Source organism: Hyla sarda, chromosome 5 (genome assembly GCF_029499605.1).
Source record: "Hyla sarda isolate aHylSar1 chromosome 5, aHylSar1.hap1, whole genome shotgun sequence".
NCBI classification, from domain to species: Eukaryota; Metazoa; Chordata; class Amphibia; order Anura; family Hylidae; genus Hyla; species Hyla sarda.
The window spans coordinates 283,143,295-283,161,711 of record NC_079193.1 but is presented as its reverse complement, the minus strand read 5'-3'; the positions used below and the strand labels follow the sequence as shown (position 1 = coordinate 283,161,711).

The window sequence follows — 18,417 nt, the reverse complement described above, 5'->3', positions numbered from 1 at the left end:
ACGGAATGTAATGAGGGGTGCAGTGAGAATTTACACCCCACTGGTGTCTGACAGATCTTTGGAACAGTGGGCTGTGCAAATAAAAAAATTTGTACAGCCCACTGTTCCAAAGATCTGACAGACACCAGTGGAGGTAAATGCTCACTGTACCCCTTGTTACGTTCCTCAAGGGGTCTAGTTTCCAAAATGGTATGCCATGTGGAGGTTATTTTGCTGTCCTGGGGCTTCCTAAATGCGACATGCCCCCGAGCAAAATTTGCTCTCAAAAAGCCAAATATGACTCCTTCTCTTCTGAGCATTGTAGTTTGCCCGTAGTGCACTTCAGGTCAACTTATGGAGTACCTCCATACTCAGAAGAGATGGGGTTACAAATTTTGGGGGTATTTCCTGCTATTAACCCTTGCATAAATGTGAAATTTTTGGGGGAAACGCATTTTAGTGACATTTTTTTTGTTTGTTTACGTATGCAAAAGTCGTGAAACCCCTGTGAGGTATTAAGGCTCACTTAATTCCTTGTTACGTTCCTCAAGGGGTCTAGTTTCCAAAATGGTATGCCATGTGTTTTTTTTTTGCTGTCCTGGCACCATAGGGGCTTCCTAAATGCGACATGCCCCCGAGCAAAATTTGCTCTCAAAAAGCCAAATATGACTCCTTCTCTTCTGAGCATTGTAGTTCGCCCGTAGTGCACTTCAGGTCAACTTATGGGGTACCTCCATACTCAGAAGAGATGGGGTTACAAATTTTGGGGGATATTTTCTGCTATTAACCCTTGCAAAAATGTGAAATTTGGGGGGAAACACACATTTTAGTGACATTTATTTTTATTTTTTTACATATGCAAAAGTCGTGAAACACCTGTGGGGTATTAAGGCTCACTTTATTCCTTGTTACGTTCCTCAAGGGGTCTAGTTTTCAAAATGGTATGCCATGTGTTTTTTTTTGCTGTTCTGGCACCATAGGGGCTTCCTAAATGCAACATGCCCCCCAAAAACCATTTCTGAAAAACTTACTCTCCAAAATCCCCTTGTCGCTCCTTCGCTTCTGAGCCCTCTACTGCGCCTGCCGAACACTTTACATAGACATATGAGGTATGTGCTTACTCGAGAGCAATTGGGCTACAAACACAAGTATAAATTTTCTCGTTTTACCCCTTGTAAAAATTCAAAAATTGGGTCTACAAGAAAATGTGAGTGTAAAAAATGAAGATTGTGAATTTTCTCCTTCACTTTGCTGCTATTCCTGTGAAACACCTAAAGGGTTAAAATGCTGACTGAATGTAATTTTGAATACTTTGGGGGGGGGGGGTGCAGTTTTTATAATGGGGTCTTTTGTGGGGTATTTCTAATATGAAGACCCTTCAAATCCACTTCAAACCTGAACTGGTCCCTGAAAAATAGTGAGTTTGAAAATTTTGTGAAAAATTGGAAAATTTCTGCTGAACTTTGAAGCCCTCTGGTGTCTTCCAAAAGTAAAAACACGTCAATTTTATGATGCAAACATAAAGTAGACATATTGTATATGTGAATAAAATAAAATAAATATTTGGAATATCCATTTTCCTCACAAGCAGAGAGCTTCAAAGTTAGAAAAAGGCAAAATTTTCTAATTTTTCATAAAATTTTGGGATTTTTCATCAAGAAAGGATGCAAGTTACCACAAAATGTTACCACTATGTTAAAGTAGAATATGTCACGAAAAAACAATCTCGGAATCAGAATGATAACTAAAAGCATTCCAGAGTTATTAATGTTTAAAGTGACAGTGGTCAGATGTTCAAAAAATGGCCGGGTCCTAAGGTGTAAATGGCTGGGTCCTTAAGGGGTTAAGGACTCAGCGTTTTTCAGTTTTTGCATTTTCCTTTTTTTCCTCATTTCCTTTTAAAAATCAGAACCCATTCAATTTTGCGCCACCAATTCTACTTTGCAGTGACAGTCATTTTCCCCAAAAATCCATGGCAAAACGGAAAAAAAAACATTGTGTGACAAAATTGGAGAAAAAATGCAATTTTTACACTTTTGGGGGCTTCCATTTCTACACAGTGCATTTTTCGTTAGAAATGACACATTATCTTTATTCTGTAAGTCCATACGGTTAAAATGATACCCTACTTATATAGGTTTGATGTTGTACTTCTGGAAAAAAAATCATAACTACATGCAGGAAAATGTATACGTTAAATTTTTATATGGGAAAAGTGGGGTGATTCAAACTTTTATTAGGAAAGGGGTTAAATCCCACATATTAACACTTTTTTTTTTTTTTTTTTGCAGTGTTATAGCCCTCATAGGTATATAATGCGGGGTCATACCTGGTCGGCTAATGAAAGCCAGGACCCTGGGCTAATAGCTGGGCTGTTCGCCGCTTCTAAAATGAAAGTGGGAGCTGCCCGGCAGCTCAGTCGGGCTGATCGGGACCAATGCGGTGAAATTGCGATGTCCCAATCAGCTAGAACGCGAGCGGAGGTCCCCTTACCTGCCTCTGTCGTGTCCGATTGCTCCAAGCCTGAAATCCACCGCCGATTGTGAAAATAAAGTTAATAAAGATCATTTAACCCCTTCCCTAATAAAAGTAAGAATTACCCCCACTTTTCCCATTTAAAAAAACATGTGGTATTGCCGGGTGCGGAAATGTCCAAACTATAAAAATATATTGTTAATTAAACCGCACGGTCAATGGTGTACGTGCCAAAAAATTCCAAAGTCCAAAATAGCGTATGTTTGGTCACTTTTTATATCATGAAAAAATTAATAAAAAGCGATCAAAAAGTCTGATCAATACAAAAATGCTACCGATAAAAACTTCAGATCACGGTGCTAAAAATGAGCTCTCGTACGCCCATATGCAGAAAAATAAAAAAAAGTTATAGGGGTCAGACGTTGACAATTTTAAACGTAGAAATTTTCCTGCATGTAGTTATGATTTTTTTTAGAAGTAATACAAAATCAAACCTATATAAGTAGGGTATCATTTTAACCATATGGACCTACAGAATAAAGATAAGATGTCATTTTTACTGCATAGAAATGGAAGCCCCCAAAAGCTACAAAATAGAATTTTTTCTTCAATTTTGTCGAACAATGAATTTTTTTTCCTGCTTCGCCGTGGATATTTTGGTCATGTCACTGCAAAGTAGAATTGGTGGTGCAAAAAGTAAGCCATAATATGGAATTTTAGGTGCAAAATTGAAAGCGTTATGATTTTTAGAAGGTGATGAGGAAAAAATGAAAATGCAAAAATGGAAAACCCTGCGTCCTTAAAGGGTTAATAAAAACCCACTTGGTCACGATTAATAAAGTGGGGCAAGACGGCTAGCCAATAATGTAGCAAAAAATGTTAAATCCATGTAAAATGTTAAATCCATGGAAATTACTGGTTATATCTGGGGGTTTTCCTAGATTTGATAGGGTTATTATTAGGGATGCCTGATTTTCCTAAGAAAGGGGTTGGTAAGGAAAGCATACAAGTGAGGAAGCAATATAGAGTAATATCTTCCATAATAGGAGGTGGAAAAGCTGTTCGGGACCAGGTGACTTACCCATTGGGAGGATGCAAATAAGCTTATGGATTTCCTCCATGGTTATCGAAGAATTTACAATAAAAGCTGAGACTCAGACATTTGCGAACAGGCAAGCCCCTCCAGAAAGGTCGGAATGTTGCGCTCAGTCGACTGGGAGGTAGCTTTGTCCTGTCTAAGATAGAGTTGAGAGTAGTATTCCATTAATTAATTTGCTCATCTGCAATCCACTGGGGATGATGTCATTTACCAGGTGATTTACTATCCAGCAAATATGGGATTCTTGATTTCACGTTTCTCCTTTAAATGGACATTGTAGTAGACCTTATGACAATTTTATAGGTCTTGTGCTCATGAAATATAGATGTACATAACATGCTCCTATATATACATAGCTATATACTGGTATAGATTCTTATTAGACACACATCGCCTTACTTATATTTTGAATCCCATTTCTGCTTTGCTCACACTCTTTATCATCATGTGAGAAATATGTAATCTGCAGTTATTACTATAATTAATTACGTTTATTATCTGTATATTTGTCAATTTTACAGATTTCTGAGGAAGGTCCGAGAATAGGACTGAAATGTCAACTTGTATATGTAAGATTGCTAATAAAAATTCACCTATATTTCATCTACCTTGAGTGCCAAGTTTTCTTCTTCTATCTGGATAAGACGGTTTGGGGACCTACTAGTGCACCAAGAAATTGGAGAGTGCCATATTTTTCTCTTTCCTTTAAATGGACAGTTAGCAATTTACCTGTTCTTTTATCTTGGTGTAATATTTAGCTTTAACCTCCATCGCTTTTTTGTAAGTGTATCCTAACTTCATAAACAACCCTTTTATGTAAGCCTTATGGGCATTGCTAATACATCCTGGGGTAACATACATTTGTGGAAAAATACATTGTCAGGTCTCTCTCTACTCTTTTCCATACAGGAAATGGTCCATAAGAAAAGCAGTGCAATGCCACACATATGTGGATAAAGGCATGTCTTTGTTCATGTAATTCTAGGACAATCAGAGTATGGCCTGACCATTTAAAGGTAGATTTGAAGAATTTTTTTTTTCCAATAACAATTTTTATTATTTTTAAGCACAAAATAGTACAATGTCAACCGTTCTTTTGTCCACAGCATCTACATGAAAGTGACAGATATCAGCATGCATGTACTCTTGTAGAACAAATTCCAATTAAAGGAAGGAAACATAACAAAAACAGAACCGTGTGCTCTAATCATATATATAAGAAGATATGCTCGTACTATCATGTCATGTTGCAATAATATCAGTAGCAGTAGGCAACTGAGTGATCATGTGCAGGCGGCTGCATGGTACAAAAGGCAGGGCGCCGATGGGATAGGTCCTTGCGGTGAATGTAGGAATATTTTACAGCTCCTGGTAGTTTTCTGTCTACCACAAATAGATCAATATGTGAAAAAAAGAATTAACTTACAGAGGAATGGTATTGTGTAGTCTCGTTAAGAGGCATGCAGGATCCCCCCCCCCCAAGTATTATACACTTCCTATGGATGGAACAGCTTGGAGAGAGACACAGGAGCACTCCTCGGGGAAGAGGAGGTATCCAAAATTGCCACTTTTGAGTAGGTAGCCTTGTTTGTGTTTATTCACAAGCCTAAACATTTTATTAAAAGACCACTATTTTAGGTCTGGTGTAAAATCGCATACGGAGCAAAAATGAGCCGACCTGAGTCAGCGTTTCACTCCGGTCGGCTCATTGAAATGAATTACATGCAGGCAGGATACAGGAGGGCCCTGTTTTAGCTCCTCCTCCCCCCCCCCCCCCCCCCCCCCCACAGCAAGCAATATGCGGTCCCGTATGGCTGAAAACGTGATGTGAACCCAGCCTTATTCGGGTCTGTCAAGACAAAGACCTGCTGGAATGCTACAGAGTTTTTATAGCAAGCAATACCCTTCCATACTTACTAACATAACAGATTGATACAGGATGAAAACCAGAATTTCTAATCCTGAATGCATCTTTCTGAAGTATATGCATTTCCTGAGAGCACAGCAAATTACAATTTGTCTCTCTCTCCTCAGTTCACAAAAAAAGCCCTCTTCTGGGAAACAGCAACCTTAAAACCAATGAAAGGGCACTTAGAACTCACAAAACGTAGGATATCTTGAAAGGTTGCAAAAATGAGGATGATCTTATTTGAAGAACGAATGAGCATGCGTATATCTGGAATGAAAAGAAAATAAAATACAGCAAAAACAGAGGAACTAAACGAAGGCTCCATGGTAGCACAAGGAGCAAAAAAAAAAAATCACAGAAAGGACAAGTGATATGACTATAGCAACATCAGGGTGGGAGGCGGTAACAGTTTCTTGAGAGATGGAGAGGAACCACATAGAATAAAACAGTCATCACTACTATGCTGTATTGGTCAGGAAGAGAGTCCTTATTATAGGTGCAAAACATTAGGGGATCCTTAATAAGGAAAAGAGACTCTGGCGAGAACATCTCCAGGCGCTTCATCTGACAGGGGTCGGTCCTTAGTACCCTGTGAGCCCTATCCATAAGAATATCTCAATGAGAGCAATCTGGCTGTACTCGCACTTCAGAGGCTTAGCAAATGTAACAATATAGGAACAGAAAAAGGGTCATAGATCAGCTCACTACTCTTAATATCTGGTCTGGAAGCATGGCTGCATAGAGGCATGTAGAAAGTAGAAAATCCAGCTCCCAGAAAAAATTCAATAAGACATAACATTTAACCTCTTAAGGACCCAGGATGTATGGGTACGTCCTGGGTCCTGGTCCTGCGATATAACGCGGGGTCACACGGTGACCCCGCATATCGCGGCAGGCCCGGCGTCATAATGAAGCCGGGACCCGCCTCTAATAGCGCGCGGCACTGATCGCGGTGCCGCGTGCTATTAAACCCTTTTACCCGCGCATTCAAAGCTCAGCCGCGCGGGCTAAAAAACGAAAGTGAAAGTTGCCAGTTAGCTCAGGGAGCTCTTCGGGATCGCCGCTGTATAATCGCGGCATCCCGAACCGCTGTACTACAGGAGGAAGGTCTCTTACCTTCCTTCCTGCAGTCCGATCGCCGATTGAATGCTTCAAGCCTGAGATCCAGGCTTGAGCATTCAATAGCCGAAAAACACTGATTGATCCATTCCATATGTGGTATCGCCGCGTGCGGAAATGTCTGAATTATAAAATATACCGCTTTTTAAAACCGCATGTTCAATGACGTACGCACAAAAAAAATTCCAAAGTCCAAAATAGCGCATTTTTGATCACTTTTAAGTGAATAAAAAGTGATCAAAAAGTCTGATCAGAACAAAAATGGTACCAATAAAAGCTTCAGATCACGGCGCAAAAAATGAGCCCTCATAGCGCCCTGAACACAGAAAAATATAAAAGTTATAGGGGTCAGAATATGACAATTTTAAACGTATACATTTTCTCCTGCATGTATTATTTTTTTTCTGAAGTGATACAAAATCAAACCTATACAAGTAGGGTATCATTTTAACCGTATGAACCTATATAATAAAGATAAGGTATCATGTTTGCCGAAAAATGTACTGCGTAAAAACAGAAGCTCCCAAAACTTACAAAAGTGTTTTTTCATCATTTTTGTCGCACATTGATTTTTTTTTTCCCATTTCACCGTAGTTTTTGGGGTAAAATGACTAGTCATTACAAAGTAGAATTAGTGACGCAAAAAATAAGCCATTATATAGAATTTTAGGTGAAAATTTTAAAGAGTTATGATTTTTTGAAGTTAAGGAGAAAAAATTGAAAATGAAAAAAATGGAAAAAGCCCGGGTCCTTAAGGGGTTTATTCCGATCCTCCATTAAAAAAACAGTGACATGTCTCTAAAATACAGGAGTGAAACACATTCCAGATGTTGCAAAACTTCAAACTCCCAGCATGCCTGGACACAAATATTTGATGCAGCTAATGGCTGTAGTGAATGCTGGGAGTTAAAGTTTTGTAACATCTAGAGACCCACCAGTTTGAGATGTCAGATCGCAAGGTGTTAAAGGCCCGGCACCCCAGTATTCGGAATATTTTTGTACAAAACGCCAGTTTTGGGCAGTCGTGGTCATGATGTCATGCCCCCTCCATTCATGTCTATGGGAGCGGCCACTGACGCACAAAACAGGCATTCTGAACATAAATATTCAGAATTCCAGGGTGCCGGCTGGAGATCGTGAGGGGGTCCCAGCAGGTGGGCCCCCTGCAATCATACATCTTATCCCCCTATACTTTGGTTAGAGGATAAGATGTCTACGAGTGGAGTACCCCTTTAAATGCCTTGATGACCGACCAGGCAATTTTAAAATGTTTGCACTTTCTTCCTTTTCCCCTTCTAAAAAAAATCATAATTCCTTCAATTTTCTACCTACAGAACCATTTAAGGGCTTGTTTTTTGCACCTCCAATTTTACTTTGTAAGGACATCAATCATTTCACCACAAAATCTATGGCGAAACAAAAAATAATTATGCGGGGCAAAATTATCCCCCCCCCCTTTTTTTTCAGAGGCCTATTAAATATAGCAGCAATCTGGTTGCTATGGGCAACTGCACCACTCTTAACACAGGTTTATAAGTCTCCACCTGGGTCTTGCCAGAAAAAGTGCATCAAGTTTTCCCATGCTGCACTAGACAAATCTAAGCTGCTACTTTTTAGTAGTGTACCACTTGTTGAGAGATCATTGACTGCAGGATGGTAGTTTCCTCAAATTGCCCACCATCTATGCCGTGGGAGGCTAAGACAGACCACTAGTGGGTAGAATAGTTTCATCCAACAGGCACAAGCCGCTCATTTTCTTGTCCATCGCCCATATAGTAGTGGTACCTTCACTGCCCAGACCATTTCCAGGCACTTAGCAGAAGGGAATATGGTGTCATGGCACTCATTATGGGCCCAGCCATTCACAGGCTGCCACAGTCTCCTTCATATGTTGTGAACAAAAGGAAACAAAAACTTCTGCTATGGATTGGAATGTATCAACTTTAGCAATGAATCCGGGTTCTGTTAGGTATCGATGAGTGTCAGGATTCAGGTAGGAGGCCTCGAGGTGGGCTACACACTGCAATAACTGCTAGTTGTATGAAGATTCCCCAGATCATCAAACCGTCACCCCTAGTACTGATATAAGGAACACGAAGGGGGAGATCAAAACCTGTACCAAGCAAATGTTGCCCATAGCAACCAATCAGATCGCTTCTTTCATTTTGCAGAGGCCTTGCTAAAAATGAAAGTAGTGAGCTGATCGGTTACTATGAGCAACTTTTCCTCTGGACAGGTTTTGATAAATCTCCCCCTAACAGCTCAGCAATATGTGCAGGGCATCCTGTAGCCTCATGTGTTGCTCCTCATGGCAGGGCTTTTAACTGGCATTTCAGCTGGATAATGCTCACCCACACACAGGGTTTCCCAGGAATGTCTCAGCCAGAGTATTTCACATTAAATTTGGGCATATCAACAGCAGTATGTGCTTTTGAACATTGCGAATCCCCAATTCCTTGAAAAACCTGAAACCAAAACATTTTGTGGCAAATTTAAAAGGATAGGGGAAAAGATGTCTGATCGCTGGGGACCCCCGTGATCTCTCCTGCAGCACCCACTTAGCTGCACGGAGCAAAGAGCGCTCCGTGTCTGATGTCTCACGATACAGGGGCCTGAGTATCATGATGTCACAGCCCCACCCCCCTCAATGAAAGTCTATGGGAGGGGCCATGGCACCTGTCCCCCCCCCCCCGATAGGCTTACATTGAGGGGGTGGGGCCGTGACATCACGATACTCCGGCCACACGCTATTAACCCTTTAGACGAGACCTTCAAAGTTGATCGCCAGGTCTAAAGTGAAAGCTAAGTGCCGGTTAGCTCAATGGGCTGTTTGGGACCGTCGAGGCGAAATCGCAGCGTCTTGAACAGCTGGAGGACATGAGGTGGCGCCTTACCTTCCTCCTCTGTGTCCGATCGCGGAATGACTGCTTAGCGCCCGAGATCCAGGCATGAGCAGTCAAGCGACAAACACAGATAAATACTATGGCATAGCATTGAACAGTATGAGAGATCAATGTACTGTATGTTATAGTCCCCTGTGGGGGCTATAACATTGCAAAAAAAATAAAAATTCTATTCTATGTTAAGAGATCATTTAACCCCTTCCCTAATAAAAGTTTGATCACCCCCTTTTCCCCCCCAATAAAAAAAAAAAAGTGTAATTCAAAATAAACGTGGTATTGCCGCTTATCGTTAATTAAGCTGCACGTATTAAACGTATATCGTTAATTAAACTGCACAAACTAGCGTATTTTTGGTCATTTTTTATCATGAAAAAAATCCATAAAAAGTGATCAAGAAGTCCAATCAATACAAAAATGGTACCGCTAAAAACTTCAGATCACGGCGCAAAAAATGAGTCCTCATACTGCCCCGTATGCGGAAAAATAAGTTATAAGGGTCATAATGACAATTTCAAAAATTTTCCTGCATGTAGTTATGATTTTTTCCAGAAGTACGACAAAATCAAACCTATATAAGTAGGGTATCATTTTAATCGTATGGACCTACAAAAGAAAGATAAGCTGTCATTTAACAAAAAATGTACTGCGTAGAAACGGAAGTTACACAATGGTGTAGAAACAATTATTTTTTTTCCTGTTCGCCGTAGATTTTTGGGTAAAATGACTGATGTCATTACAAAGTAGAATTGCTTGTACTAGGTACTAGCTCCGCTCACCGCCAAATGGGAAATACGGACCACCTGTGCACGGATGTGCCGGTCCCGCCTTTGGCCAAATGCAAGTATACTATAAAGTAGTATTGGTGCCGCAAAAAATAAGCCATATGAATTTTAGGTGCAAAATTGAAAGTTCTGATTTTTTTTTAAGGTAAGGAGGAAAAAAATGCAAAAACTGCAAAACCCCAGGTCATGAAGGGGGTATTCCAGGATTTTTTTTTTATTTGACTGTTACAGGGGCTGTAAAGTTAGTGTAGTTCTTAATATAGTGTCTGTAACCTGTGTGTGACAGTTTTCTCACAATTCTGTGATTTTCACCCCAATATTTATTTTTAGCAGAATACAAAATGACTGCTGTCTTGGATTCTTCCCAGCTTGCAATGCGGTAGAGACCTGACTCACTAGTCAGCTGATGACAGGGAGCCTGTCTGCTTCAATTGGTGGAGGGATCAATCTGCAACTAATGCAACAGCTGTAGGCACCCTGATTGAAAACCACAGGTCTTTTGTTTCAATGGGTGGTTGATGTGTGGGAGGGAGGAAAATGGAATTGTGGGATTTGTAGTCAAAAAAAGAAAAGTCAAACAGGAAATACAAGTTCATAAAAAGCTAGCCACAGTGTTATGGTAATCTCATCAGCTAAAACAAAGGAAAGCGCTCCATAGTGTGATAACGTAGGCACATGTGAAAGATGACATCAAAATTTGGGTGCTCACCCTCGGTGATTGTACTAATCCAAGTGCAACAATGGAAAAGCATGTAAAGATCAGTAGATCATGGATCCAGCAGCTGCTCCTGGGAAAAACAGCAAACACACAAAAACCTCCAAGAAACTCAGGATCTAGCAGGGCACATGGAACTAAGTTGAGGTAGGAGAGGTTTATTACCCACAATGCAATGCGTTTCGCGGACAACTGCTTCAGGCATGCCTGATGAAGTGGTTGTCCGCGAAACTCGTTGCATTGCGGGTAATAAACCTTTACCTCACCTGAGTTCCATGCGCCATTGCTAGATCCTGAGTTTCTTGGATGTTTTTGTGTGTATGGTAATCTCATGACAGCTATTTAGCCCCAAGACAAGCATAGATCCGTTCTAAGCATGTCCATTACTGTCAGCCAGGTACGTACTAAAATCACCTTATGGTGAATAACCCCTTTAATGACTACACAAGGTCAGTATTCTGTACTGTTACATCCTGATGTCAGCCATAAGTAAAAATAAAAAATAAATTACCATTTTTACCATGTTTGCAAAAGTTTATTTATTGCAGGTAATAAACTAACTTATTAGCATCACAAGTATGTAACATTGTAAATTGAAAATAGTTATCCTGTAATTATATAACAGTGCTTTGCTTAGTAGCCTAAAACAGATACAAAAGATGAACTATGGCAAACCACTGGTTACTATGCATGGTATGAATCAACCAATCATAAAAGGCAAAGTTGATATGTACATACAGATATTCTTACAAGTGGAGCAACAGAAATGCTAAGGGACAGCAGCAAACACTATTGCTGAAATACTTTTTTTTTTTTTTTTTTTTTTTTTTTTACAACAAGCGAACAGTCTTCCCAGTCACTGTTAAATAGTCTTCATCTGCCAGCGCATGCAAAGCTTCGTCAAACATGTCCTTTGTAACTGCCTACAAAAAAAAAAATTTTGAAGAGAAATTTGAGAACTCACATTGACATTCAATGCAGGTATGTTAATCCATGAGCAAGAATAAACCTATATATTTAGAATTTCTTAATTTCAATAGTGAAATGGCTACACAAGCAAGATGTTGTCACTGCAGGAATCATCAGGATCCACATTAAGATCAGCAAAATTCCTTGGGGAAATAAATCCCCTCAGGGATAACCCTGACTAGGGGCACCCAAAATTAATAAAACTTGACTTATTATAACAAAATTAATAAAGAAAGAAAATTGTGCTCAGTGGCCACTAGGTGGCAGTGACTTATTAAAAATACAGCACTGTGCATGGACATATATATTAGTTGTGCTATATAGCATGTATAGGTTCATTAGCTGTAATGAGCTAAAATTTCTGTCCCTCCTGCCTAACGTGTCGACATTGACCTCGCGCTTTTGAAAAAGCCAGTCAATGGCAAAACGTTAGGCAGGAGGGACATCAATTTTAGCTCAACACTGTGACATTGGATTCAAGAGTTATATAGGGGATGCTGTACAGCAAGCGGCAGAAATATTGAATAATCAGCCAGCTAATACATACCAATGCTGGATACATGGTACATTGAAAGTGTAAATAGTGGCACTCAAGCCAGCTAGCTGTTTAAAACAATACCAGAATAAAACCAGCTAATGAACCTATACATGCTATCTAGCACAACTTCTATACATACATTTATATCTATAAAAACGTACATGCACAGTGCTGTATTTTTAATACGTCATTGCCACCTAGTGGCCACTGGGCACAATTTTGTTAATTTTGTTATAGTAAAAGTCAAGTTTTATTAATTATTCTTGGGTGCCTCTAATCAGGATTATCCCTGAGGGGATTTATTTCCCCAAGGAATATTGTTGTATATTATTAGTTGCACTGAGACCCCCAAGGGGAATCTTTTTGCTAGTGCAAGGTTATTTAATACATGATTTATTAGACAAGATCCTATATATATTAGGCACATCCACCTAGTAGCGAATTAGACCTTTAGAACTGAAGAAATTGTGGAATAAATTCCAATAAATGTTAAAATAGTTCTGCAAGAATATTGGACCACGTGGATAGAATAGCTTCTTGCAATAAATTGCAAAGCCCTCAACTTGTTGCAAATCTACACCAGTCATGACCTGGCTTAGTTCATGAACTATTTCTCCAGTTACAAAATAATGGCCGTTAATAATAACGGGCTATAATGGGTTAAAAACGGCTATTAGAAAAATCCCATAGACTATAAATGGGATTTTCTAACGGCCGTATAGGATTTTGTAACTTTCGTTTTACTGCCGATTTTCTGAAGGAACTTCGAATTATGTAGTGTGAAAGGGGCCTTACAGAACTGGCTATGGACACCATTGTCACAATTAAGTTAAGAAAATGTTGCAGAGAAGGACCTATATAAAGTGGTGCACTGAAGTGTACTTTGCAAAATGAACAGCATAAACGCCCAAAAATTTTAAACGCCAAAATTACTGATTTTTGGTTACATTACATCCCATAAAAAGTGATCAAAGAGAGAACTACACAAATGTGGTACCTTAAAAAACTACAGCTCCTGGCGCAAAAAACAAACCCTAACACATCTGTAGGTGGAAAGTAAAATAGTTCTAAAGGTGAGAACATGGTAAAGTTTCTTTTTTTCTTTTTCAGGGTTTCAATTTTTTTTCACCATAAAACGAAATAAAAACTATTCAAGTTTGGTATCATTGGAATTGTACTGACCCAAAGAATAAAGATGGAATGTCAGATTTACCGTATTTAAAATTGTGCAATTCCATATTTTTTTAAATTTTGCCCTGAATATAAATTTTTTTTTTCTGGCTTTGCAATACATTGTATGATAAAAAAAAGTGAATCAGTGGAAAGTCTAACTTACCATGCAGAAAATAAGCCCTAATACAACTGTCAGTCGAAAAAAAAAATTAGAAAGTAAAAGAAGGAAAGAACGTGAGCCAGAATTTTTTTTTATAGCTGGGTCATGAAGTGGTTAGTGTTCTGTACTTCCCAAGACGTGATGGAGGGAGGGGGCCAAGCACAACACATATTGAGGAGAATTTATCAAGGGTAGTGTAGGCAAACGATTTTTCTACACCATTAATTTGTGTGTTTGCAATGTGTATGTATACCAAATTTTATAAAAATAGTTGCATGGTATCACAAGCCCCAGTGTGTGACAAGAAAACATTCCCTGCACCATTAAAACAGTATGAACTGTTGACTTAAGATTGATTCTTTGAATCATGCTGCTTCTGACCCTACCATCTGTATGTTACCACAGAAATCTAAAAAGGCCTTTCCATTTACCACAGACTACAATGACACAAAGTGGCTGTCAGCTGTTAAAGCCCATCAGTGCTAAGGAAAGTAAAGTCATGCAGACACATTACATGCAGTGTCAGCATTGGATTTGGCTGCTGTCTACGACTGTTCACAGCCTGTTTGTCAGAACAATTTGTGAAATCTTCCACTGATCCGTTTCATCAGTGAGATGTTTACATCCATAAGATCCCCTTCGTTTGTATGTTTTTCCTTTATCACACAGTTCTCAGTATACTCTAACATTGCACAAAAAAACCTTGGCCACAGCTAGTATCAAAGACCATGTGAATTCACACCAACCTATTTATAGAAAATAACTTATGACTATTTTATGCTGGACTTTATGGTCACTTGCATAACCTCCATAAAGGAAAGCCCCATTGTGAAATGGTAGATGTCTCTAAAAATGTGGCTACTCTAATTTAGGAGTTGCAGAATTTTTTTTTTTTTATAAAGTGCTGTCCACTTACTGCATCAGACTGCCCTCGAAGATCCTCAAACAACTGCTGATATTTCAATGCTGGTGTTTTGCCTTTAGACTGGATCAGTTTCTTCAGTGCTTGAGCCAGTTCCTCTTTGCGCTTGCGAGCTGTGGCACTCATTCCTAGAAAATATTAATACAGGTTAGGAGAAAAACAAAAAAAAAAACAAAGCATTCAGCTAGTCATACATCCATGCGTGACTGGATGTGTGGTTCACAACCCACACTGTTAACGGGCATATAATTGTTTTTGTCTAAATACGCTGCTGACAGTTCTCCATCTGAAACCACTTAAAAAGGTCTTATGCAGGATTAGCAAGATATATCTGCTTTCTTATATAAACAGCACTACCCCCCTCAGTTTGTGTGCCACTGCTTAGTTTTATTGACGTTAATGGAATCTAGCTGTAATTCCACATACAACCAGGGGAGAGGGGTGGTGCTGTTTTCCTAAGAAAGCAGCAATGTTTGTTTTTTGTGTTACTCCTTAAGGCCTCAGCTAAGGAAGCAAACTAAAGGCCTTTGGTAATCATGTGCGCAGGGATGCACAAACTATCACTGGGTGGTACGTGTGCGCCTAAACTTCTATCATTTGTCAGCAATACATTCCCCTTTACACAGATACATGCATCCAATGAACAAAGATTTTTTTAAACGTGTCAAAACCCTGCAAACAACTGCTTATCTGCTAATTGCTGGGTCATTACAAACAGCAATTTTTGATCTTTTTGGCCAATAATGTAATAGAGCCCTAATTTGGGTAAATGTAATTCATTAGGAAGCTTTACCTGTAGTAAGAATTGAAATATCTACAATTCCAGTCCTTGGATCTGTTGCAGACTGTTTTAAAGCTTCACGGTGAAGACGTTTAGCTTCTTCTACATCAATTGTTTCCACTTTACTGGAAAAGCGCACTTTGGCATGAGCTTCAGAAAGACGGATCAGAGACTCCAACTGCCTTGGATAAGCAGATACCATTCCGCGACCACTGCCAATCTTTCTCATGTCTACATAAGCCTTTAAAATAGAAATAAAAGCTTTAAAAAAATAAATGGCACATTTTACACCACACATTGTGAAAACAGCAAAACTAAAGCAGAAAAGCAAGTATTAGTAAACTACATTTTGTGTGTGCAGGAAACCTAATGCTGTTATGTGAATAGTACTATACATAGGGCATGCAATGGAGCATGACAATTTTTCCTCACAAATACGGATTAGAGGCCTACATTTACTGTCAGTTTCTCCTTGATAAAGCCACTAAAGTGGCGAAACATGTCAGGCTGTGACAGTGTTGTGTTTTAATCAGCAACTCTCCTGCAGTCTAGGCGTTCCAATAGCCGATACACAAGGTCCGGGCTTAAAAACTCGTGCCTGCAGGGCACAGCAGGCGTGAGGTGCCCATTGGTGTTATACCTTGAGATACATCACATTACAAAAGGTAGATTTAGTGTCACATATATAAGTGACCTTCGGTATGATGGCTGTTTACCTTTACTAAAATAGCCATTTATCTCTAAAATTGAGAGAGGAGTCCTTTTCATTGAGTCTCATTATCCACTTCTAAGGTTTACCGACACAGGACCTAGGCATAATAACTAGAGATGAGCGAACTTACAGTAAATTCGATTCGTCACGAACTTCTCGGCTCGGCAGTTGATGACTTATCCTGCATAAATTAGTTCAGCTTTCAGGTGCTCCAGTGGGCTGGAAGAGGTGGATACTGTCCTAGGAGACTCTTTCCTAGAACTGTATCCACCTTTTCCAGCCCACCGGAGCACCTGAAAGCTGAACTAATTTATGCAGGATAAGTCATCAACTGCCGAGCAGAGAAGTTCGTGACGAATTTAATTTACTGTAAGTTCGCTCATCTCTAATAAGAACAGTTCAATATCTGACTGCAGTGGAGATGTGTTTTTAATACAACTTTTCTTCCTCACACACAATATTATTTGGTTTAATAAAAGTTAAGTTTTGTATTAGTGTGGCACAAGCAATATAGAGGACTTTTTCTAAACCCCTCAGGATTAAACTGTTGTAATTACAATTTTTCCTGTCGGAACTAAAAAAAAGCACCCAGTTATGCATCCATAATCTAAATCAGTGGTCTCAAACTGTGGCCCTCCAGATGTTGCAAAACTTCAACTCCCAGCATGCCCGGACAGCTGTTGGCTGTCCAGCATGCTTAGAGTTGAAGTTTAGCAACATCTGGAGGGTCGCAGTTTGAGACCACTGATTTAAATACTTTCACAAGTACTAGTAGAAAGACCTATGATTTTTAGGAATTCTCCATAGCCATTACCTCAATGAGAGCTTGGCTCGCTTCCTCACTAAGGCGGGGATGGACATAAGTGCGAGCATATGCAATGTAATCTTTTAATACCGCCATATCCAGTTGCTCCTCATTTAACTGCTCCTCACTCTGATAATACAAGGCCACAAGATGGTGAGCCAGGCGCCGGTCATAAGTTTCATCTTGTGGATCCAACATCAAGAATATAAGGTCAAATCTAAGAAAGGAGAGGAAGAAAATATTTTTAACAATTTGTCTACTTGAAACCTCAGTTTTATGAAGCATCACTGCAAGAGAGATACTTTTGACCCAATTTACCTTGATAAGAGAGTGTGTGGGAGTTGGATGTTCTCTATTGTGGTTTTCTTAGGATTCCACTGAGACTCGACAGGGTTTGCTGCTGCTAGAACAGATGTACGTGCATTCAACTGACAGATTATCCCAGCCTAAATAGTGGTAAACAATTAAGAATGAAGGCATACAGCACAGACTAACAAGCACACAATTTTACATTAAGCTTATTTAGCTGTCGAGAAAAAAAAATATTAACCCAAACTTGCTTTTAGGCTGTATGCACACATACCTTAGCAATTGATAAGGTCTGCTGTTCCATGACCTCATGAAGTACAGATCTTGTACTCTCATTCATTTTATCAAACTCATCAATGCAACAAATGCCATTGTCACTTAGCACCAGAGCGCCTGTTTGGAGAACCAGCTGTCTCGTCTCTGGATCCTTCATCACATAGGCTGTTAAACCTACAGCACTCGAACCCTTCCCAGAAGTATACTGGCCTCTAGGTACAAGGTTGTACACATACTGCAGAAGCTGAGATTTACTTGTGCCAGGATCACCACACAGAAGAATATTTACTTCAGCTCTGAAATTTCCTCTTCCTGTATGACTGAAATCCTTGCGTGTGCCACCAAACAGCTGCAGCAAAATCCCCTGCAAAGACAAATGTGTGTTACAAGTTGAACAGAATATACATCAATTTCCCACCCAACAAAAAATGATGAATCGGGCTGCTTTATTTATTTTTTTACAAATAATGTCTTTGTAATTCCACTGGGAGTCAGCGGGCCTGAGCTCTGCACCGCCTCTTTCTGGCTACATTAAGTGCAAACCCTGTGTGTACCAGTGCCACATAGCCCAAGAGAGGCAGTGTGGGTCCCGAGCACAGCCGCCTCTCCGACTCTTGGTCCGACAAAATCATTATTTGGGAGGAATTTTCACACAAAGTGCCATGTGTTTCCTTACAAAAGATATATTGAAATGGAATGATTTTTTTTGTTTTAAATAAAAACAAAACTGTATCTGGCACTATATCAAGATTTCCAATCTAATTTTCTTTGAAATAATCAGGATTTAAAAA

General features: G+C 39.5%; 1 protein-coding gene across 2 annotated transcripts in view; it reads right to left on the bottom strand.

The window, feature by feature from the left end:
• Positions 1-11,503: 11,503 nt before the first annotated feature.
• Positions 11,504-18,417, bottom strand: part of MCM4 (minichromosome maintenance complex component 4) — a 35,587-nt gene continuing 28,673 nt past the window's right edge. For both annotated transcript variants that reach the window (XM_056518545.1, XM_056518546.1), the window contains exons 12-17: positions 17,625-17,990; positions 17,360-17,487; positions 17,051-17,258; positions 15,537-15,765; positions 14,738-14,871; positions 11,504-11,904 (exon numbers count right to left, since the gene is read on the bottom strand). In XM_056518545.1, the coding sequence (XP_056374520.1) occupies positions 11,812-11,904; positions 14,738-14,871; positions 15,537-15,765; positions 17,051-17,258; positions 17,360-17,487; positions 17,625-17,990 (1,158 nt within the window). In that variant the 3' untranslated portion in view covers positions 11,504-11,811. The remainder of the gene's footprint in view (positions 11,905-14,737; positions 14,872-15,536; positions 15,766-17,050; positions 17,259-17,359; positions 17,488-17,624; positions 17,991-18,417) is intronic.